Genomic DNA, 25136 nt, shown 5'->3' with positions numbered 1-25136 from the left:
AAATAACTGGAAGCGAATGACAGCGGAAGCCAGACACATTAAAATTACAAATGGTGCGTAAATTACAAAATTACGCGCATGTGCTTCCTCTGAAAAATGAGGTGTATAATAGTGCACACTTTTCATGCTGTTAACTACACATTGCAAACTTTCTGGCCTGACAATCGTATTAAAATGCACAATTGAGTCTGATTCACAGTGATAACTATAGCAATGGACGTAAAAAAAAATGAATCTAAAACTGTTCTACCATACCGCTGGGCATTTTGAGATGGCCTAAGCTTACAAGAAATATGCACAAGAATATTTTAAAATACCCGTCTTAAAGAGCATTCACTCAAACGCAGTCAGTTATGTCACAGGTGAATGTAAACAGATGGGAAAGACATCAGATGTGTAACAGTGTATTAGATCAGTGCATTCGCTCTTAAAGTGACAGTAGCCTTTTATTCCGGCTGCTGTGTGTCATGTTAATCAAACAGAGAAAATTACTCACTTCTGTTGACTGAATAACTTTAATAAGAATCAATGTGTGTTTAATTTATACAGTGAGGAATATGTAGGGTGTTCACTTTATTCACTATTATTTCTTAGTTTATGACTGACTGTCTTCAATAAGCTTGAGATCCTTTTACTTGTATTAGTTAGACGAGTGCGAGTTTTTACTCCTGTATCAAAAATGTTATCAGGAAATGTGACATTTCAATGGCATCTGAAAGTATGGTGTCGTAACAATGTTATTTTCCTCAAGAATAGCTATAAACATTTTAGGAGGAGCTTTGACAATCCAGAGCCACCGAATGACGGATACGAACATTTCGGACTCAGTGTGCGAGGACCTTTACACGGGAGTTTGGAGAACACAAAGCGGCTTTCAGGCTGAAATAACCAACTAGGGCTGCAACGACAATAAAAATTTGTCGACAAATATCTTTGTTGTCGAGTAGTCGTTTGATCGCTAGTCCCGAGGTAAATAGCGTTCGTCAGCTCCAGTTTGTATCCAGCCTCTCACGGAGACTTCAGATGCTCCAACACCTGCGATGAGACGACTCGACGCCTGTGAAGAGACGACTCGACGCCTGTGAAGAGACGACTCAACGCCGGCGATATGTTATGCCCTAAATTAATACATGTTGATTAACTAACTATATTCTTCTATGTACATTTCTGAAATGCACTTTCTGTAAAGCTGCTTTGAAACAATATGTATTGTGAAAAGCGCTATACAAATAAATTTGAATTGAATTGAATTGAATTGAATCTCACGTGACCTAATGTAAGGGCCTGCAATCCTGTGATTTGACCGCTACGGCGCTGTAGCGCTAGTGTAGTGCAGCCCTTACAAATGCTATTGCGGTAGAAGAGAAAACAGCGCGAATTATGACAGTGCAAACGAATCCGAACTAGCAAGGTTTAGGTTTGGGAAAGTTTCACAAAACTTCAAATCAAGAATGCTGTCGTGTGCAATTTTCACGGGAGCACAACATGCATGTTGGAGTGCAAGAGGAAACATCCCGGCAAAAGAGGAGCCGGTGAGAAGTGAGTGTTCTCCCGCTGGAGCTTACTAACCAGCGGTAAATCTCTCTTTATTAGAGAATGCAATACTACTAATAATAGTAATAATATTATCAATAGTAATATAATTACAGTAATGTGATGACTTATTTTGCATAGAATAAAGCTTGATCGAGCTTAGGAGTCAGGGCTGTTTTTATTATTTTAACACTATTAGTATATTAGGTATTATTATAGTCTTATCACTTGCCTGTATTTTGTTCAATAATCATGAAGACTTACAAAACGAGATGTTATATCCTTCCTATGAGATAGGAAGAATATCATGGCAGTTACTATCATACTATAAATTAAAAGGTGAATGAGAACGTCTCTGTCAGCTCAATTGTCATGTAAAAAAAGATTGTAATTTTATAATTATAATAATTGTTTGCAGATTAATATTTTACCATTCTTTGTGTCCTGAAGTAAATGTCCCTTTTTCTGTTTCAGTTCTAAGAAAAGCAGTGGGCCTATTAAACAATGCTTAGAGAGCATTTGTGTGTGATTTGAGTTGGACCGAAATCTGAAAACTTAAAGAGAATGACCTGTTTAGTTGGCTCAAAGTTCATTAAAACAACTATTTCAAAAGCTGAAGTGATTTTCTTTTTTTATATTATAGTTAGAATATGTATAACTCAATGTTTTAACTAATTGGAAAAGCTGAATAATCGTTCCAAACTTACTGATTAGTCTGCGAAATAATCGACGATTAGTCGATTAGTCGTTCTAATAATCGTTAGATTAATCGATTATCAAAATAATCGTTTGTTGCAGCCCTATAACCAACAGGAGGAAGGTTTGTTTGACTCAGAACTATGCTTTTATGTTGATGGCGGTGTTTATCTGGTCATGTGGTAACAGTGGATGTGAAGACAGCATGTGGAGTATGCATGAGTGTTATATGGTGAGCTGGTACCGTGTACGGCGTGTTGTCCGTGCGGGTCGGCGCTTGTGTGGATCTGATCTGCTCTCTCAGAGCTTCAGCCTCTCTCTCAGCAGCATCTGCTCTCTGCAGGAAACACCATCACACCAGTTAACCACTCCACCAGACTCTCAGCCTGGCTCACACTTAACGGCGCAAAATGAACCTTTGGTCTAATAACACATTGGTACCGTGTACAGACAGTTTAATAAGAAGATACTTTATAAAGAAGACAGTCTCCACCAGTCGAACCACGAACGCCGTGCCAAGTGAGCTGGTCGATCGGAATTACGTTTGTGAAATCTAATTACATGGAAATGCATGAATTATATCTGTTTATTAAAATATATGGGTGACTAACTATAAGGGAAGAAGGGCTTCAAGTGAGAATCCAAGTCACAGTTCAGCTCACTCAGCACGGCGTTCGCGGTTCGACTGGTCGAGACTGCTCTCCAAGATGGCTACCGCCTGTATACGTGAAGTGGACTGTCTTTATAAAGTATCTTCTTATTAAATGGTCTGTACACTTACACAGTTCTCAATGCTTCGGTTTGCATGTAGGGACCCTCATTACGCTACAGTGGTGTTAACTAGCGATTTATTTTTACTTATTCTATGCCCTACTGGCGTTATACGCTAAACAGTTTTTAGAGATAAAACTCTTTACATTCGATTATCATGAAAACAAATCCCAGAGAACGGTCGACCAATGTGTTATTATTAGACCAAAGGTTCATTTTGCGCCGGAGTTGTCCTTTAAGGAGAATCTTTGCAGATTTTCTTCCCTCAGATATTAAACATGCACACACTACAAGATTTGAAAACCGCGGCGCATCACACACTACACAATGATCTTAAGATGATCGTGCAGATCGGAAGAGGAAAAGCGGATGTAAACAAAATGGAAATCTGTGTTTAATGGGCCTAAAACTGCTGTAGTGTGTGTGAGCCGGGCATTAGAGGATCTGCACTGTAACACACGCATGACTGCACCTGATTGGCTCGCTCCACATCCGTCATCACCATGTCAATCTCATCAGCCCTGAGAAACACACACATCCATCATGACACACACACGTACAGATGTGCTGTAATGCAGCACACACTCTGAAACAGCTGATATATGTAATATATGGACAATGGTCTAATGTTTAACAAACATGTTTTCATTACTTCAGTGAGCTCATTGTTTCTGCCTTAAATTGTTTAAATTAATACATTTTTCGCTAACTGTGATCTTGTATATGTTCATTTCTGAAATGCATAACTTAGACAGGGTCCTCTGATAACAGATCACTCTAGATTGTGGACTATGAAAATAGTCGTGCTGTGAATGTTTGTGAGTAAACCCTGATCTATTTTACTTTACAGAACTCTCAAAAGAACAGCATTTATTTACATTATAAATAATGTTTATATAAATATTTACCGTCACTCTCTTTCAATTGAATGCGTCCTTGATGAATAAAGGTATTGATTTCTTTCAAAAGCTACTGGCCCTAAACTTCAGTGTTGTACTTGTAGTACTTCGCTTGATGAATACATGAATATGAATGATGATCCGCGCATGAAGTAGTTTAACACACAAACACACACTTACTTTGCAGTCGACTCTTCGTCATATTTAGTCTTCAGGTAAAAAAGCTCCGTCTGAGTGCGTTCAAGAGCTGCAGACACACAACATCATGATGAGCTATATAATAATGCAGAGGATTTCATATCTCCAGCACGCTCACACACACACAACTCACAGTCACATACACACACACACTGACAGACACACACACACACACACACACACTGACAGACACACACACACACACACACACACTGACAGACTCAGACACAGTCACACACACACACTGACAGACACACACACACACACTGACAGACTCAGACACAGTCACACACACACACACACACTGACAGACACACACACTGACAGACTCAGACTCACACACACACACACACACTGACAGACACACACACACACACACACACACACACACACACACAGACAGACACACACACTGACAGACACACAGACACACACACACTCAGACACACACACTCAGACACACTCACACTCAGACACACACACACACACACTCAGACACACACACACACTCAGACACATATGGCGTTATTATCCTGTCCAATGTCGAGAGCGCATTATTGTAGCGCGAAAGAACATTAATATTATGCGCGAGCGTGAATCTCTCTGCTCGCGCGCGGAATATGATGTGCGCGAGCGTGAATCTCTCTGCTCGCGCGCGGAATATGATATGCCCAGCGCGAATCTCTCTGCTCGCGCGCGGGAACTGGGCGCGCGCTCTCAGATACACTTCTCTTGTAAGAATTCTCTCTCTGGGCTGATTGGGCTCGCTGCCTTGCTCAGAGAATATGCCTGCACTTAAAACGTGTTCAGTGCAATCGCGAATTGCTCCTCTTCCCCAGCTAACAATTTTAGGTTCTAAGAACGTTTTCATAACGTTCCCATTAAGTTATAAAAACGTTATTTCTGAATGTTCTAGGGAATTTCAAAAAGTCCAGTTTTTTAGACGTTGTATTAACGTTATTTCTTGGTTATAAGACCGTTCAATTCTCCCATTATGTAAACAGTATTAATGTTATTTCCTGGTTATAATAACGTTAGAACGTTCAATTCTCCCTTTATATAAACGTTGTATTAACGTTCTTGCTTGGTTATAAGAAGTTATTCAAACGTTCAATTCTCCCATTATATAAACGTTCTCTTAATGTTTTTCGAAGATAATGAAAAACGTTTCATTCATAACAAGGTAGCCTATAATAGGCCTATATGAAGAACCTAAAACAAGAACTTTCAGATTTTAAAATTAAGATAAAAATTTTAAAAAAGACCCATGAATCATGTCTATAATATGTGTAATGTAGTCCACTGAAGTCGAGTTGAATTGAACCCAAGTAGGCCTATAGTTTATTCCAATAAACCGATTTGGGTTGAAGTGACCATATGAAATTAACATGAACATAAACTTGGAAATTGTTGTATAAATGAGCTATATAAATTAAATTAACTTTAACTTGTGGATGTCATTGGTTGTTTTTGGTCATAATCCTTGTCCTTGTGTTCCCATTGTCTCTTGTCTAGCTTTGTTCCCTGTAGGCAACCATTGTTGGTGATTCTATGTTTAGTCCAAGTTTATGTTCATGTTAATTTCATATGGTCACTTCAACCCAAATCGGTTTACTGGAATAAACTATAGGCCTACTTCGGTTCAATTCAACTCGACTTCAGTGGACTACATTACACATATTGTAGACATGATTCATGGGTCTTTTTTTTTTTAATTTTAGGTTCTTCATATAGCCTAGGCCTATTATATAGGCTACCTTGTTATATAAAAAACATTAAGAAAGGTTTTAATAATTATTAAAACATTTCTTAATGTTTTTTTTTTTATTGAATGAAACGTTTTTCATTATCTTAGAAAAACATTAAGAGAAGGTTTATATAATGGGAGAATTGAACGTTTGAATAACGTTCTTATAACCAAACAAGAACGTTAATACAACGTTTATATAAAGGGAGAATTGAACGTTCTTATAACCAAGAAATAACGTTAATACAACGTCTAAAAAACTGGACTTTTTGAAATTCCCTAGAACATTCAGAAATAACGTTTTTATAACTTAATGGGAACGTTATGAAAACGTTCTTATAACCTAAAATTGTTAGCTGGGGAAGAGGAGCAATTCGCGATTGCACTGAACACGTTTTAAGTGCAGGCATATTCTCTGAGCAAGGCAGCGAGCCCAATCAGCCCAGAGAGAGAACTCTTACAAGAGAAGTGTATCTGAGAGCGCGTGCCCAGTTCCCGCGCGCGAGCAGAGAGATTTGCGCTGGGCACATCATATTCCGCGCGCGAGCAGAGAGATTCACGCTCGCGCATAATATTAATGTACTTTCGCGCTACAATAATGCGCTCTCGACATCTGACAGGATAATAACGCCATAGACACACACTCAGACACACACACTCAGACACACACACACACACACCTGTCTGCAGGCTCTGAGCTTTGAGTTCAGTTTCCTGTAGTTTACACAGCAGAGACTCATGTGACTCCTGGAACTTCCTGTTGGACACAGACATGACAGGATCCAAACTCATGAACACAGAACTAATAATATCTAACACACAGCTGAACGGGACAATGGCAGTCTTCAGGGTTACTAGAGCAGGACAGTTGATGAGGACTGGAGTTAAACATTTCAATAATGACAACTCGCACAAACTGACACACACACAAACTGACACACACACAAACTGACACACACACACACACACACACAGAGTGGCAGAGGAGAAATACCAGATCATTCTTCTGCATGAAATGTGTGTTGTTGGAGTGTTTTCCTGCTCTGATGACAGTAAAGTCAAGTGATGTACAGACCGGCTCTCACACACACACACACACACACACACACACACACACACGTGCGACGGGAACTGACCTCTCCTTCTCGGCGTAGTCTTTATGGATCTGCTGCTGTTTCTCCAGGGCCAGACTCTCCGCCTGGTTCCTCACGCTCTGCTCATATTCCCTGATCTTCTCCTTCAGGGTCTTAATGGTGACCTCTACACACACACACACACACACACGGCACATATCAACCACACTGTACAAGCTCTCAGGACACACACATCACTGTGAAGCTGTGACACACACACTCAAACATGTTTTTTTCTAGAATGAGTTCGATACATAGACTGCAAAAAAATACCGGTATTTTCATTGCATTTTCACTTATTATTTTTTTATTGGGAAAAGAAACCAAAGGAATATGAATAATATTACTTGGCTTAATTTGTTTAGTAAATGTTTCCTTTACTCATTTTCATTCTTAAAGGGGTCATATAATGGTACATGCACTTTTACAAGTTGATTGTACTGAAATGTGTGTTGGCAGTGCCTGTACACAACCATCATATAATGATAAAAATCCATCCAGTGGTTTTGTTTTAATCTCCTTATATGTTTTCCCCTGCCTTAAAGGAGAACTCCGGCGCAAAATGAACCTTTGGTCTAATTACACATTGTTACCTAGTCAACCGTTATCTGAGATTTGTTTTCATGATTATCGAATGTAAATAGTTTTATCTCTAAAAACAGTTTAGCCTATAAAGCTAGTATAACGCTAGTATATTGGGCATAGTGTAATGACAAATAAAAATCGCTTGTTAATACCACTAACAAGGCTGAAAATAGCCCCACACTAACACGGTAGCATAATGAGGGTCCCTACCTTCAAACCGAAGCATTGAGAACTTGGTAAGTGTACAGACAGTTTAATAAGAAGATATTTTAAACATACAGTCAACTTCGCGTATACAGGCAGAAGCCATCTTTGAAAAACAGTCTCTACCAGTCGATCTACGAACGCCGATCCAAGCCTGCTGTTCGCGCTCACCTTATCACAACTTATAGCTCGTTCACATCTCACCAGCGCACTTGGATCGGCGTTCGTAGATCGACTGGTAGAGACTGTTTTTCAAAGATGGCTTCTACCTGTATACGCGAAGTTGACTGTATGTATAAAATATCTTCTTATTAAACTGTCTGGACACTGACAAAGTTCTCAATGCTTCGGTTTGAAGGTAGGGACCCTCATTATGCTACCGTGTTAGTGTGGGGCTATTTTCAGCCTTGTTAGTGGTATTAACAAGCGATTTTTATTTGTCATTACACTATGCCCAATATACTAGCGTTATACTAGCTTTATAGGCTAAACTGTTTTTAGAGATAAAACTATTTACATTCGATAATCATGAAAACAAATCTCAGATAACGGTTGACTAGGTAACAATGTGTAATTAGACCAAAGGTTCATTTTGCGCCGGAGTTCTCCTTTAAATCGAGCCGTTCGACCGTGTGACGTCACACGCTCGGAAGCCCCTCCCACGATTGTTGATTGACAGCAGCGTTTCAACACAGACCCGCCCTCGCTCGTGAGCCAGCTGTCAATCATAGTCTGCGCGGACCGGCGCGGTCATTGTTGATATGCTGGAGCACTGTCTATGAGCAGAATGGCGTCTAAGCGATTGTGGTGTTCTGTTCTTGGGTGTAATAACGAACACAGTCATTTTAATGTTCCTAAATCCGAACCGCTGAAGACGCAGTGGCTGAGTTTGTTTTCGAAGGGAATATTCCCCACGAGCAACGTCAATGCTCTCATGTTTGCGCGAATCATTTCTCAGCAGACTGCTTTATAAACGAGGGTCAGTATAAAGCTGGATTTGCTAAGAAGCTGCTCCTGAATAAAGGATCGGTACCAGATATTCGTGTTCCTGCTGAATCTCCAGAAGAACTGAAGTGAGTGTAACGTTTTATTAAACTTTATATTAATATATTAATCTTTGCAAATCGCTAGCTGCATGCTTCACAATGAATGCGTCTTAGGTTTACACTCAGGGTACATTATGGCATGTTTTCTATGTATGACGTTCTCAATATAATTCATAATCCCCCGTTTATAATGAACAACGTGTTATGGTTATTGTGTTATTGTGTTACAAACGGTGTACGCACAGAACAGAGGGGCGGAGTCAGCAAAACTCATTATCATTTAAAGTCATATGCACTGAAACGGCGTGCTGAAAACAGAGCTGTTTTTGACCAGGTAAAATAAGTGTTTTCTTACAATACTAATGAGAATTTTTAATTAAAGTATATTACAAACTTTTAATTTAGACCCTAATGAATCATATTAGCTTGTACAAAAATGGCATTATATGACCCCTTTAAAGTCACCATAAAATCTAAATGGATTAGTTAGTTTTTCCGGGGAAGCAGCCGAGTTTGTGTGTTTGTGTCTTCCCGGCGTTCCCGTGACGGATCATGGAGCTCGCCTGCTTTCAGGAAGAATCGCTACAGCATATCTGTGTTTTATTAATCTGATCAAAGATGTATACACTCTTCGGAGATATGAAGGATGAACACTACTATAGTTACTCTAGATGAACATGACATGTGCCCTTTGATCATTTAGGGAAGCACTCGTTAGACAGAAATCAAGGGACAGTTAAATAAATCATTCACTCACTCTCATGTTGTTCCAAACGTGTGTGAGTCTCTGAACACAAAGGAAGATACTTTGAAGAGTGTCGGAAATCAAACAGCTGATGGACCCCATTGACTTCCATAGCATTAAAAAAATACTTCAACACTTAATTCAGAATATCTTCCTTTGTGTTCAGAAACTCACACAGGTTTGGAACAACACGAGAGTGAGTAAATGATATTCATTAGTGGGTGAAGTGTCCCTCCATTAATGTGTGTGTGTGTGTGTGTGTGTCTCCATTAATGTGTGTGTACTGTGATGAGTGCAGAATCAGGCCTGACGGCGATACACAGCCCAGTGTGTGTGTGTGTGTGTGTGCGTCTCCAGGGGTGTGTGTGTGTGTGTGCGTCTCCAGGGGTGTGTGTGTGTGTGTGCGTCTCCAGGGGTGTGTGTACACTGTGATGAGTGCAGAATCAGGCCTGACGGCGATACACAGCCCAGTGTGTGTGTGTGTGTGTGTGTGTGTGTGCGTCTCCAGGGGTGTGTGTGTGTGTGTGTGTGCGTCTCCAGGGGTGTGTGTGTGTGTGTGTGTGTGCGTCTCCAGGGGTGTGTGTACTGTGATGAGTGCAGAATCAGGCCTGACGGCGATACACAGCCCAGTGTGTGTGTGTGTGTGTGTGTGTGTGTGTGTGTGCGTCTCCAGGGGTGTGTGTGTGTGTGTGTGTGCGTCTCCAGGGGTGTGTGTGTGTGTGCGTGTGTGTGTGCGTCTCCAGGGGTGTGTGTACTGTGATGAGTGCAGAATCAGGCCTGACGGCGATACACAGCCCAGTGTGTGTGTGTGTGTGTGTGTGTGTGTGTGTCTCCAGGGGTGTGTGTGTGTCTGTGTGTGTGTGTGCGTCTCCAGGGGTGTGTGTGTGTGTCTCACCCTGGTTCTTGACCTCAGCGAACTCTTTGTTGTACTCCTCGAGCGTCTCACGCAGCTTCTGGTTCTCCGTGTCGATGTCATGCATCCTCTGAACCTTCAGATGCAGCTGCTGAGACAGCTCCAACACCGGCACCGGGTCTACACACACACACACACACACACACACACACATTAACATATCCACATCTGTATTATTACGGCCTATGAAGGGGAATATCTGTGATTGTGGTGTTTTGATGAGACGTACCCGGCACATCGATCAGCCGTTTGTAGACGTTCAGAAAGGCCGTCTCCGACTCTTTACTCCTCTTACTCAACGCATCGATCTAGAGGAGACAGAGAACACGCGCGTCTAACACACACCGACAGCGTCGCACACACACACACACTCGTGACGTGACGGCACTCACCTCGGCCTGGAAGCTCTTCAGCAGCGGAGACACCTGCTTCCTCAGATCCTACACACACACACACACACACAAGAAGAAGAAGCTTCAGTACCAAACACTTTGGTATATGTGTGTGTGTGTGTGACCTCAATCCCTCTGCTGACCTCTATTGCCCACTGCATTCACAGAGAATGAGCGCTAGTTGAACTGCTGCAGTAACTAGACGTGCTCTGTGGTGAAAGTCCAGCTTTTAATGTTGTTTATGTGTCTATGTGGTGTTTTTAATGTGCTTTAAGACACACCATGTGTAAGTTCATAAGTCGAAAGCATTGCTGAGTATTTTCTGCTTAAAACTGCAGTGAACCAAAGACAGTCTCAAACACACGGTTTGAAATCGCTGGTGTTTCTGACGTCACAAACAACCTTGTAACCAATCAGATCAACGTGTGATCGCCAACCAGTGGATCTCTGAGCTGAGGGAGTGAGTGGAGGCGGGGCTCATTTCCATATTCATAGAACCGTGGGAATGATCCTGTAATCTGGTCTCTCGGCTGCGTCACACACACACCTCTGACGTGCTCTTCTTGAACTCGCGGCTCTGCTCGATGAGCCTCTTCCTGGACTGCTCGCTGTCGTCCTGCCGGCTGGCCAGGAGTGTGGCGCTGCCGTCCAGCTCTCGCTGAAACACAGCAAACACACACACACGCTTACATCACAGCCGCTGAGAACACACTCTCACACCCACTGACTATTAAACACACGTCTCTATGCTGGCTCTATTATTGATGTCAAGTCAAGTCCATGTTTATTGTCATTCCTCTATATAACATGTACTGGAATGAGATGGCGTTTCTTCAACACGCAACATTACATAGTGCAAATAGCAGGGTGTCTACAGATATAAACAAGGTAAATTTAAGACCTTTTTAATGCCACTTTGAATGAAATTTAAGACCAAACCTGTTATGGAAATACACATTATATTACGTATATAATGTATAAAGCCTTTGACAGAAATCACACAGAAGTACTGGGATTAAGTTTACAGTCCGGATAGAAACGGGCAGTGATCAAAATAGAGTAAATCATCTTTTGAAAGTAACTTAGCGCGTTAAATATTGAGTGTATTGATGACATTGTTACACCAGTAGGTGGAGACAAGAGACCGTTACAAATGTGCTTGTCATTGAATCATTCATTCTAGAGATTCGTTCAAACGAAACAAGTGAAGTATTTATGAGCGAGTAATCGAACCATTCATTCAAACCGATTTTTTCTTAAATAATTCATTAAACATTTTAAATAATCTGCAGCAATTAAAATTAGTCAGAACCTCCAGTAAATGACATGTTATTTTGTTTGGTTGTCTGTTAACATCGTGGGAGAATCGCGATCTCTATATGAAACAAACAAACAAAAAATCATGATTCTCAGTTTATCCAGAATCATGCAGCTCTAATATTTAGGCTAATTATTGCAGGTTTGCGTAAGTTTCAGAATTTGCTTTTCACTGTTTTTATTTGTATTGATACTGAATCTGTTTTGCACAAGTGAGATAAGTAAATGCCTCATCACATTTATTCTAGAACTACAATAACTATCATTCAGACGGTCAATATCTCAAGATAGCCTATCTCTCAATATGGGCACAGAAGAGCTGTCAGCCACAACACATAGGGAAACTAAATAACCTCTGTTACTTGATTTTTGTTGTAAATTTAAAAGTAATGCGTTACTTTACTAGATACTTGGAAAAGTAATCTGATAACATAACTTACGTTACTTGTAATGTTGCGTACTGCCAACACTGCAGCTTCAAAACATACAACAGACCTATGATCTTCATACCATATAATCCAATCACAATTTGAATAAAAGTTTTATTTTTGATCATTCTAAGTTGACATACTGCAAAAGTTTTAGGAGTGAAACTGCATTTAAATATGACTAAATTATAGTTCCGTGTGTGAGTCTCTGACAAAACTGTGATGATAGACTGACTTTTGCTCAGAAGAACTGGTTATTAATCTGGCCTGGTAAAACACTGAGATGTGACAACAGCACAGACAGCATCTTTAGACCAAATGAGTCACACTGTTAAGACAAATAAGTCCAGCATTAAAGGACCGCTGATATCTGTTCATGTTTCTATAAGTGAGTACTACTTTTGAGGGTGTTGTTTACATCCCAGCCGCTGATCGATGACTGGTGATCGATGACAGATCAGCAGCCGATCACACATGAAGATGAACATGTCACAGGGATCGAGACCCACTGACCTGCAGCTGCTGCAAGTCGAAGCCCTTCCAGAACTGACACATCGATGATGCTGCGCTGCTGGCCGCCATCTTGGCGTCTTCACCACATCACAACACGATGACACGCGGCACGCGCACGCGCAGCACGGCTGTTTCTGCGGGACGCGCGCGGCGGCTCAAACAACTGTGATTGGCTCATCCTGCTCAACGCTGAGAAAAGTAACAAATGTCTTGACACACTGGCGCGAGCCAACAATATTCGACCTAAGTAATAACGGTAATAATAACAACGACAGCTCAATACTAATAGACATTCAATTAAAATAACACAACTAGGTTTATCTATTTTGTAATTGACAAATTTGTACGACACATTTCACGCTACTCCAACAGCTGGTGAACGAATGCTACTATGGCAAAGGATCAGCTCATTAATATTAATTAGACAATCCGGGCAGATTGGCCAATCACGGCAGCGTATGCTTATTATTATATTATTTTATTTGTTTTAAACTATTTATTCATTTTAAAACATTACAAACATAACCTAAAATACAATAAATCAATCTGAAAGGTGAAAGAAAGAAGAAAATTAAATGATTGTACAAACAATATGCCTTCCATATTAACACTTGAATATACCTTACATATTTAAACCTTATTAAACAAGCCCTCTAGTAAGAATAGAGGACATATTTAAACCATATCGAGACTGGATCGCATGTGGACCTCCTGTGAATGTATAAAAAGACTGAAAAAATAATGTATAAATGCACAAAGTATAACATTGAAGGGGCTTTATCCAATAACCAGTTCAGAAGAATACATTTTCTTACGCAGAATCTTAGAAACTTGCAAAGTGTCTTTTTTTCGTTTAGCGTATACCTATTAATATTCATGAGAAAAGCCGTCACCATAGTAGAAGCGTTTAGGACACGTGTCCTTCACTTCCGCTGTCTTCTGTTCGCTTCACATGTGTGCGCAAACATCATGGACGAGAAGATGCATCCCGATCTAGAGGATTTCTCCGAGGAGCCGCTTCTGGAGGCTTTCATCAAGGAGATCCAGAAAGAAGAGGTGGTGTTCCTCATCGGGATATGTGTGGCTTTAGCGCTCGTCATCCTCACTGTCGGTAAGAAGCAGGAGAGCCAAGTCAAACTTTATTAATATATTCATTATTACTACTTTAACACCCTTGTGTCTTTTTGCACAAGCACATTAGATCATGTTTCACAAATCTATTGGATTTAGGACAGGCCAAATAACCTTTAACCAGTGAGATTTTGTATGAATGTGGAGTGTTAAGAGAACAGATGGTTTGATCATCTTCAGTCAGTGTGGGATTACATGAGACACCAGAACAGGTGATTTAAGTGTTTTAAGATTTAAGTGTTCATGAAAACACAACAAAACGCTTGATTTGCCAACATGAGGATCCTGTGGAAGGAGATGCTATCTTTAGTGTTGATGAAGATGCTGTCAGTGGGCGGGGCTGAGCTGATGATGCTGTCAGTGGGCGGGGCTGAGCTGATGATGCTGTCAGTGGGCGGGGCTGAGCTGATGATGATGCTGTCAGTGGGCGGGGCTGAGCTGATGATGCTGTCAGTGGGCGGGGCTGAGCTGATGATGCTATTTGATTACTAACAATGAACATGAAAATAGTATGGAAGCTTGTTTCTGCCAAAGAATAAAACAGATAATTGTTACTTTTTATCTCACAATTGCGAGTTTACATCTCGCAATTCTGACTTTTCTTTCTGTAATTCAGAATTGCGTGATATAAAGTCGCAATTGCGAGAAATAAACTCACAATTCTGACTTTTTTCTCAGAATTGCATGTTTATATCTCGCAACTGTGACTTTATAACACAGTTATAAGACAGTCTAAGAAAGTCGAAAATTCGACCTGTTGTCTGTAACGGTGATCCAATGTGAAAGGCCAAACGCTGCGTGAATCTGTTCCATTGCAGAGCCTATAACATCATATGTACGCCTGCCCTTTATTCTTCTGCATGCGATGGCAGCTTTCTCACGAGTCGAGTTGTGTGGATTGATCCAGTGCACAGTGATTCCCAGAAAGCTTCTGTTATGGCTACTCCATATATCCGCAGTGGTTGACGCATACTGCAAACTCTCGAACGTTTTCTTTAATTCAATCTCCATTTTTAGATAACATTCGTGGAAGTCCTCCGATCTGACCATGGCCGCCTGTCTCCTGTCATAGGTGTTTTGCTAAGTATTTTTCTGAAAGTGGGAGATTCGACAGTATTGATGGGCAATATTTCATCGACGATGAACGAATCTCTTGTTTTGCTTCCTCCTGGTGGTGAAAATGAAGTTTTAGCTGGTTATTTGGGGTTGGACTCGACATATCATCATTTCCCCGGGGATCTTGAGTAACAAGCTTCATGTTAGCATGTTTTCCTTTCAAATGCTTGGTGAGGTTGGCAGTTGAGTGAACGGCAGTGGACAAAAGTCTCTCGCCAGGACCCAGTGTACCCCTTCCACTCACATCCCTCCCCTTAGCTTCAGGGGTTTGAAGGAGTGGGAATGCCTCCTCCATCCCTCAAAAGTTAGCGCTGGCTGCTTCTCGCTTGCCTTGATGGCTCTGCTACAGCCGCTGTGCGTAGCCTGCCGCGTGGAGCTGGAGACTATAGCGCCCGCAAGCAGCTGAGAAGGCAGAGTCGCGGTCAAATCTGCCCATGGGAAAGTAACTTTGCGCCGAATTGAAAAAGGAACTACGTTTCGCTAACAAATTTTCAGTAGTGGCGTTACACTACTGTTTACCCGAAAAAGTAGTTATGTTACTGTAACGCGTTACACAACACTGACTATACATGCAAGTATGACTTTTTATCTCGCAATTCTGACTATATCTCGCAATTCAGAGAAATAAAGTCAGAATTGCGTGATGTAAACTTGTAATTGTGAGATAAACCGTCTCAATTATCTTTTTAAATGTTTTATTCTGTGGCGGAGACAGGCTTCCGTACAGTAGTGATGTCCAGCATGTAGTGTGAAACATGTATAGGCCACCGGCGCTGACTGATCTGAGCTCATGTGTGCTCCTCTTTCAGTCTTCTTTGGGAAGTTTTGGGGCTCCAGTAAAGCGAGGAACGCCGTGCTGCTCCTGGGACTGTGTGACTCTGGGAAAACTCTCCTGTTCACTCGAGTGAGTAACACTCAATACATCATGCGTCCATACACAACACACACACTTGGACAATACATTATGCATCCATTCACAACACACACACACACTTGGACAAAACATCATGCATCCACAACACACACACACACTTGGACAAAACATCATGCATCCACAATACACACACACACACACACTTGGACAAAACATCATGCATCCACAACACACACACACTTGGACAAAACATCATGCATCCACAACACACACACACTTGGACAAAACATCATGCATCCACAACACACACACACACACTTGGACAAAACATCATGCATCCACAATACACACACACACTTGGACAAAACATCATGCATCCACAACACACACACACTTGGACAAAACATCATGCATCCACAACACACACACACACTTGGACAAAACATCATGCATCCACAACACACACACACTTGGACAAAACATCATGCATCCACAACACACACACACACACACACACACTTGGACAAAACATCATGCATCCACAATACACACACACACTTGGACAAAACATCATGCATCCACAATACACACACACACTTGGACAAAACATCATCCATCCACAACACACACACACACTTGGACAAAACATCATCCATCCACAATACACACACACACTTGGACAAAACATGCATCCATCCACAACACACACACACACTTGGACAAAACATCATGCATCCATTCACAACACACACACACACACTTGGACAAAACATCATCCATCCACAACACACACACACACACACTTGGACAAAACATGCATCCATCCACAACACACACACACACACACACTTGGACAAAACATCATGCATCCATCCACAACACACACACACACACACTTGGACAAAACATCATTCATCCACAACACACACACACTTGGACAAAACATCATGCATCCACAACACACACACACACACACACACACACACTTGGACAAAACATCATGCATCCACACTACACACACACACACACTTGGACAAAACATCATGCATCCACAACACACACACACACACTTGGACAAAACATCATCCATCCACAATACACATACACACACACACACACACACACACACTTGGACAAAACATCATGCATCCACACTACACACACACACACACACACACACTTGGACAAAACATCATGCATCCACAACACACACACACACACTTGGACAAAACATCATCCATCCACAATACACATACACACACACACACACACACACACACACACTTGGACAAAACATCATCCATCCACAATACACATACACACACACACACACACACACACTTGGACAAAACATCATGTATCCACAACACACACACACACACACACACACACACACACACACTTGGACATGATTCGCTGTGTTTCTCCAGTTGTTACTAGGGAAGTTTGCAAGAACTCAGACGTCCATCACAGAGAGCAGCGCCACATACAAGAGCAAGAGCGACCGCGTAAGTTACGATCTCATATATACGACTGTACACGCGTGTGATGTCATACAGCTGAGATGAGACTAGTTTAACAGTGTGTTTGATGTTGCAGGGCAGCAGTTGGACTCTCATAGATGTCCCTGGTCATGAAAGTTTAAGAGTTCAGATAGTGGAGAAGTACAAGGCCGTGGCTCGGTGAGTGATGAAGATGAAGATGAGCATTATGGCCTGTTATTACACGGCTCTGTGGAATGCTTGATTCTGATTGGTCAATAGCGCCGTCCAGCGGTGAGGGATTCCCAGATAACAGCCGCTGAGAACAGAAACACAGGCTCATCCGGTCACTGGCGGTGCCGCCGGCTTTGCCCTTCATCGCTGCTCGCAGCTATATTTATATATAAACAAGCCGGCGGCACTGCCACCCCGGTGCCTTTAGGGTTACTGAGTAGTCTTTACTTTAGTCCATCTCTCGATTGGCGTGACTGGTTGTTCATCGGTGTGTGTGTGTGTCTGAAGGCTCTTTGTGGGATGTTTTAGAGCCGTGGTGTTTGTGGTGGACAGCAGCGTCTTCCAGAAGGACGTCAGAGACGTGGCCGAGTTCCTCTACTCCATCCTCACTGACGGCACCGTGGCCAAGAACACCCCCGCTCTCCTGGTGGCCTGCAACAAACAAGGTCTCTGCTGAAGTCAGCCAGCATTATGTGGAAGGAGAATAATGCCTGTTGTGTGTGTATAATGAAAATGTGTGTGAAATGTAGCCACAGCTTAAATATGCGACCATGTTAAAGCTCCAGTCGGCAAGTCTGGCAGATTGAGTGGATTTAGGAAAATGTTGAATGTTTACAACTCTCATGCCCCTCCCCCACTATCAACGGATACCCTCCCACCCAGTTCATGCTCGTCAGTGCGTGTGCACCAGATTTTCAGTGAACGCCAGGACTCTCAAGTGTCACGCATTGAGCGTGACAGTCACTCATTTCGGTCTTTTGTCACGCTCTCCCGCCACACATTGTTTTTCTCACGCTGAAAAACTATTTGAAATATATTTAATATGCCGCAGCGCCGCTCTCACTGTGGAACCGGCATGAATCAAGCGTGTTTCCTCTGGTGTTGTTCGTCGAGCTACACAATAGCCAATCAGAAAATAGCACTATTGTATCTGGGTAAGATTTAACGCAACAACCAATGACAAAAATGTATCCAACCCCCCGTCGGCTGGGTGTCACTCTTACCTGTCTTCAAAACTTGAGAGCCCTGGAACGCGCCCGTCTCATCAGCATCCATCAACACCATGGAGTATTTGGAGGTATGCTGTCCTGGCTAATGTACCGATAGATTGCAATTGCTAACGTCATTTATACTCTAAATGAGCGTACTTGATTTTCCGCCATCACTCTTCGTTACTGCGCGAACTTCCGCGAACGTCAGGCGTGTGCATGTGATTGTAACGTGCGCGAGGGGTGGCGTGAGCCCGATCTGTGATTGACAGTTAGATCTCACACCCCCCTACGCTGATTGGACATGATGAACCGGGAGCTGTGGATTTTTGCAAAACAAATAACATGCTCCAGGTGGAGTTAGAAGCTCAGGGTTTTTTCTAAAACCACTTTATTTATGTTGTTCTGTCAGATTATAGTGTCGATTTCACTGAATATGATAAAAAAAATGTTGCCGACGGCAGCTTTAAGTTTCGGCTCATTAAAATACAGAAACACCAGCGATTTCAAACCGTGTTTTTGAGACTGTCTTTGGTTCACTGCAGTTTTAAGCAGAAAATACTCTGCAATGCTGTCGACTTATGAACTTACAATTTATTAAAAACACCACATAGACACATAAACAACATTACAAGCTGGACTTTCACTAGAGGTTGATGTTGCATTGTAAAATGCAAGCACGGCTAATTTTTTCAAGTTGTGCAATTCAACAAACTTTTTAGTTTAAAAAACATTGGCATTATTTTCCTTCCATAGCATCCTAAAGAGCATCCCATCCCAGATGCTTTAATGTGCCGTGTATAATTAATAAACGCCTCTGCACCACAGAGAAAACACTGAACATCGCTAGCTCTGCTTTTATAAAGACACGTATGAAGACGTGCGAGTGGGAATGTGTGTGTAGTGCACTAGGCTTGCTTTCATGTCTTCAGATAGTGAATATGATCGCTGCACACCACTTACGGTTTAAGAAAAAACATTTCTTTGATAAATTATTATTATTTATTATTACAGGCTCAAGGCCCACAGAAGACAATACTGAACACAGATCAATAAAAACATCACACATTCATATATACACATTATATACAGCAACAACAGAAGAATAGAGCTAATGAAGGCACAAATACCAGTGATCCCATGTTTTTGACATGTACCTCACAGAGCTACGACTTGGATCTACTATCTGAACAATAAGCTCATTCATGGATCGGTCCAGCCTGTTCATAAACTTGAAAGTTAGATTTCTCACACTATGCAAATAAATATTTGCATAGTGATCCATTAAAATGCATTTGGGTTTTCAAAAATGTATGAATGGATTTCAGAAGTCTGGAGTGCTTGATTGTTTTCTTTCTTTTATCTCCAGATATCTCTATGGCAAAATCAGCCAAATTAATCCAGCAGCAGTTGGAGAAGGAGTTGTGAGTATCTACTTATTTCTGGCTCTCTTATGATAGTCTTAAAGGGGTCATATAATGCCATTTTTGTACAAGCTAATATGATTCTTTAGGGTCTAAATTAAAAGTTTGTAATATACTTTAATTACAAATTCTCATTAGTATTGTAAGAAAACACTTATTTTACCTGGTCAAAAACAGCTCTGTTTTCAGCACGCCGTTTCAGTGCATATGACTTTAAATGATCATGAGCTTTGCTGACTCCGCCTCTCTGTTCTGTGTACACCGTTTGTAACTCAATAACACAATAACCATAACACGTTGTTCATTATAGACGTGGGATTATGAATTATATTGAGAACGTGGTACATAGAAAACATGCAGTAATGTACCCTGAGTGTAAACCTTCATCGTGAAGCGATTTGCAAAGATATAAATATTAATATAAAGTTTAATAAAACGTTACACTCACTTCAGTTGTTCTAGAGGTTCAGCAGGAACACGAATAGCTGGTACCGATCGATCCTTTATTCATGAGCAGCTTCTTAGCAAATCCAGCTTTATACTGATCCTCGTTTATAAAGCAGTCTGGTGAGAAATGATTCGCGCAAACATGAAAGCATTGACGTTGCTCGTGGGGAATATTCCCTTCGAAAACAAACTCAGCCACTGCGTCTTCAGCGGTTCGGATTTAGGAACATTAAAATGACTGTGTTCGTTATTACACCCAAGAACAGAACACCACAATCGCTTAGACGCCATTCTGCTCATAGACAGTGCTCCAGCATATCAACAATGACCGCGCCGGTCCGCGCAGACTATGATTGACAGCTCTCACGAGCGAGGGTGGGTCTGTGTTGAAACGTTGCTGTCAATCAACAATCGTGGGAGGGGCTTCCGAGCAGGTGACGTCACACGGTAGATGGCATGAAAAGTGCTTTTGTGTTCAAATCAAGTATTCGTTTTTGAACTCCGTTGTTTGCCTTTCATATTCCTTCCGTTGTCGAAGCTTTGCCCTCTACAATCATTAATGTCTAAGCCCAGCATCTCCAGATGGTGTAGGGAAGTGTTCGCCTGTCTTGGGCTCGACTGGGAGAAATCCAGTTAAGTGTTCTGTTATTAAAACATCAGATGTCTCGCAAGCCACACTACGCAGTATAACTGACATGTGTTCAACGTGAGAAACATCAGGCGTACCGTCCATGATCACGGCTTAATATTTAGCATCCGTATGATCCGTTCAATTAGTTCCTTCTGAATGTCCTTGCTCAAGTAGTGACGACGGCGTGTTATGTCATGTCTCTGAATTCTTCACAAGTGCTCATTCATTACTGGGTCACACTTAGCAAGCAACTCCACTTCACCCAAGATATTAGCATTGGAGGCTCAAAGAGTTAACCGGACGTCCTGCGAAAGGCTAAGTTCTGTTCAGCTAAATGGCATGTTATGCTGATGATTCTGGTTAGTACGGCACGCCACTGATTTCTCTCGCTCTCGATCGAAGTGGGATGTTTAATAACAGGGTTTGCAAAATCTTTGTGGAACAGAGTTGTTATTCTGCGGGAACACACAAATTTTGTATGAATTCGCATCTCCTTCAGCCTGAGACTTATTTTTGGTGTGAAAGGACCTTCACATTTGCCAATTTTTTTTACTTTTTTGTTAGTAAAGCAAGTCCACCTTAGATGAGGAAAAGTAGCGCAAAAGTAACGTAACGCATTACTTTCCATAAAAAACAACTAAGTAATGCAATTAGTTTCTTTTTTAGGGAGTAATGCAATATTGTAATGCATTAATTTTAAAAGCAACTTTGCCCAACACTGCTGGTGGAAGAAAACTTACATGAACTGGCCAGCTTTAGTCTGTTGGAGTGTGTGTTGAGGGTGTTGTTGTTCACGGCCTGATTCTCCACAGGAACACACTGAGGCTGACGCGGTCCGCGGCGCTCTCCTCTCAGGACGGGGCGGTCGGGGGATCGGTGTATCTGGGCAAGAGAGGCAAGGACTTCGAGTTCTCTCAGCTGCCGGGCCGCGTGGAGTTCATCGAGTGCAGCGCTCGCGGGAGCAAAGGGGAAGACGGAGACACCGCTGGCATCGACGCGCTGGAGAAGAGCCTGGCCAGACTCTGAACATCTCCAACTCCTCCTCTGAATCATGAACTTGCTGTCAGATCTGGATTGTGTCTGTTATTGCTGTGCTAACCCAGCGGCGTACATCATGTGTAAACTGATGCAGCACATCGTGTGATCGGGCAGAGTCAGTGTGTGTGAATGCAAACACTGCCTCGTCCATATGCTTTTCCTTGCCCTAGTGTGTTGAGTTTTCACTCCAGGGCTCTTCTAGAACCGGGGGCCGGTCCAGATTCATCTCCTTTTTTCAGATCTATTGTATTTTGTTCTGCTAGAGGCAAGTGAATGCTATTAAAGATGGCTTATGCCTACTTGTTTTCATGCTGCTTCTCCGAAGGCTTCTGTTTACAGTTTTTTTTTTATTCGCTTTGGTACTATTTTCACAAGTAAGGTGTACATTTTCAAAACTCTTAGTACAAAAATCCAAACTGATCACACTTGTAACGCAGCTAGTCATTCTTTCAAAACCTGATGTCATGCTTTTAGTCAGTTGCACATGTTTTCAGTCCACATAATCATTGTTTCAAACACAAGATTTTGTAATATGTAATGAGAACATTTGGTTTAATCACCGAAACACAACAGTATGATCTTCTTTCAGTTTAGTACTTTTAACAATCAGTTCATCCAACAGCAAACAATGCAAGATACATGTTTCAAATCGGCCTTAGAAGTGCTAAAATTAATATGCTACAGTACTATAAAAGACAGATTACACAGTTTTCACATTAGGCAATACACTTACATTACCAAACATTTACATAATCTGTCATTTCCAAAATATCCATCCTATGTGTATATCAAGTGAAGGATCAATGAAGACCTCCTCTACAATCATTTGAGCAAATTAGTTTTTATTTTTCAGATATAATTGTAACATAGGTATACTTTCTATAATGAAATGTAACGAAATGAGAACAAAACATAACATTTAGTGCACACATTACGTAATTTGGATCAAGCCTGTCTTGAGCATTTGGCCATAGATTCTCGTCCACATCACAATGAATGTTATCATTGTTCATGCACCTTGGGAAAAACCTTTTGGCGTGACGAATCCATGCTTGACATTGGTCTACACTGATGTCATCACATGCTTCATCCATGGCCTGAAGGAGGGTGGCACGCTCCAGGGGTCGGCGATCATAGACCTTCCACCTCCATGCTGAAAGAAATTCCTCAATAGGGTTGAGGAAAGGAGAGTATGGAGGCAGGTAGAGGGTCATGAATCGGGGATGGGCCTGAAACCATGCTTGAACTACCTCTGCATGGTGGAACCTGACATTGTCCCACACAATTACATAGGTGACCCTTTCACCTTGACAGGCCGGCTCAATTTCATTGAGAAACTCAATAAGATGTGCAGCATTATAGAAGCCAAGTAATGTCCTACGACACCATCTTCAGAGATAGCTGCGCACATGGAGATGTTTCCTCCACGCTGTCCAGGCACTTGGACTGTGGCCCGTTGGCCGATGATGTTCCGTCCACGGCGACGAGTTTTGGCCAGGTTAAAGCCCGCTTCATCAACAAAAATGTATTTGTGATGGTTCACATCAGCGTCAAGCACCATAACCCTCTAAAAAATATATTTTGGTTAGTTCTTTTTACAGTGTTGTTCCATATATATATGACATAAGTGATGCATCAAATAGTAACAGTAATACAATATATAGTGCTGTACCTGAACATACTCAGCCCTTAGTTGTTTCACCAGGTCATTGTTTCTCTCAAAAGGCACCAGGTAAATTTGTTTCATTGATACCTGGTGCCTCTTCAAAAGGCGGCCTACTGTTGGTAGGCTGATGGATGCCACATTGGCAAAGGTGTCATTGTTCTCCTCAATTGCCTGCTTTATTTCTGACAGCCGTATATCATTCCTGGCCCTCACCATTTCCACCACTGCCAACTCTTGCTGATTGGTCAGCACACGGCCGCAGCCACCACTATGGGGTTTTCTCTCAATTCTAAGCATAGAACAGAGTATACTGTCAATAAATCATACTGTACCAATACTGTAACATGTCTGATGAATTTACATGCATTACAATTTACTGTAAATGTAATACTGTAGTATACGTCCTCCACACTTACCGGTTTTCTTGGCGAAAAGTTCGGATGATAGAATTGACAGTTGATCTTTTTAGATTTGAATCAACTAATCTGGCAGCCTCTGCCATAGTAAGGCCTCGGTTCACCACATGATCAACGATGATGGCCCGGACTTCATTAGAGACAACAGTTCTGCCTCCCTCTCTCTGATGACCAACCCTTTGACGGGCCCCATGCCCACCTCTCTGACCTCTCTGTTAGTGCCCATGCCCACCTCTCTGTTAGTGCCCATGCCCACCTCTCTGCCCACCTCTCTCACCTCTCTGATCTCTCTGCCCACCTCTCTGACCTCTCTGCCCACCTCTCTGACCTCTCTGCCCACCTCTCTGACCTCTTTGCCCACCTATCACCTCTCTGACCTCTCTGTCCACCTCTCTCACCTCACTGACCTCTCTGCCCACCTCTCTCACCTCTCTGACCTCTCTGCCCACCTCTCTCACCTCTCTGACCTCTCTGTCCACCTCTCTCACCTCTCTGACCTCTCTGCCCACCTCTCTGACCACCTCTCTCACCTCTCTGCCCACCTCTCTCACCTCTCTGACCTCTCTGCC

General features: G+C 42.0%; 2 protein-coding genes across 3 annotated transcripts in view; one reads left to right on the top strand and one right to left on the bottom strand.

Moving 5' to 3' along the window:
* Positions 1-13274, bottom strand: part of cux1b (cut-like homeobox 1b) — a 28491-nt gene extending 15217 nt beyond the window's left edge. For both annotated transcript variants that reach the window (XM_056264681.1, XM_056264682.1), the window contains exons 1-10: positions 13121-13274; positions 11410-11520; positions 10863-10910; positions 10700-10778; positions 10453-10590; positions 6981-7104; positions 6525-6601; positions 4080-4146; positions 3473-3521; positions 2474-2566 (exon numbers count right to left, since the gene is read on the bottom strand). In XM_056264681.1, coding sequence (XP_056120656.1) covers positions 2474-2566; positions 3473-3521; positions 4080-4146; positions 6525-6601; positions 6981-7104; positions 10453-10590; positions 10700-10778; positions 10863-10910; positions 11410-11520; positions 13121-13189 — 855 coding nt within the window. In that variant the 5' untranslated portion in view covers positions 13190-13274. The remainder of the gene's footprint in view (positions 1-2473; positions 2567-3472; positions 3522-4079; positions 4147-6524; positions 6602-6980; positions 7105-10452; positions 10591-10699; positions 10779-10862; positions 10911-11409; positions 11521-13120) is intronic.
* A 775-nt stretch (positions 13275-14049) lies between these two features.
* srprb (SRP receptor subunit beta) lies at positions 14050-22510 on the top strand. Its single transcript, XM_056264610.1, has 7 exons — positions 14050-14231; positions 16177-16271; positions 17672-17749; positions 17841-17923; positions 18266-18402; positions 20315-20369; positions 22260-22510. The coding sequence occupies exons 1-7, from the start codon at positions 14090-14092 to the stop codon at positions 22471-22473; spliced, it is 804 nt and encodes a 267-aa protein (XP_056120585.1). The 5' UTR covers positions 14050-14089; the 3' UTR covers positions 22474-22510.
* The last annotated feature ends 2626 nt before the right edge of the window (positions 22511-25136 follow it).

Source organism: Rhinichthys klamathensis, unplaced genomic scaffold (genome assembly GCF_029890125.1).
Source record: "Rhinichthys klamathensis goyatoka isolate OS25496 unplaced genomic scaffold, OSU_Roscu_1.1 h1tg000223l_1, whole genome shotgun sequence".
Classification (NCBI taxonomy): Eukaryota; Metazoa; Chordata; class Actinopteri; order Cypriniformes; family Leuciscidae; genus Rhinichthys; species Rhinichthys klamathensis.
The sequence above is the reverse complement of the archived record's forward strand: the minus strand, read 5'-3'. Positions and strand labels throughout refer to the sequence as shown.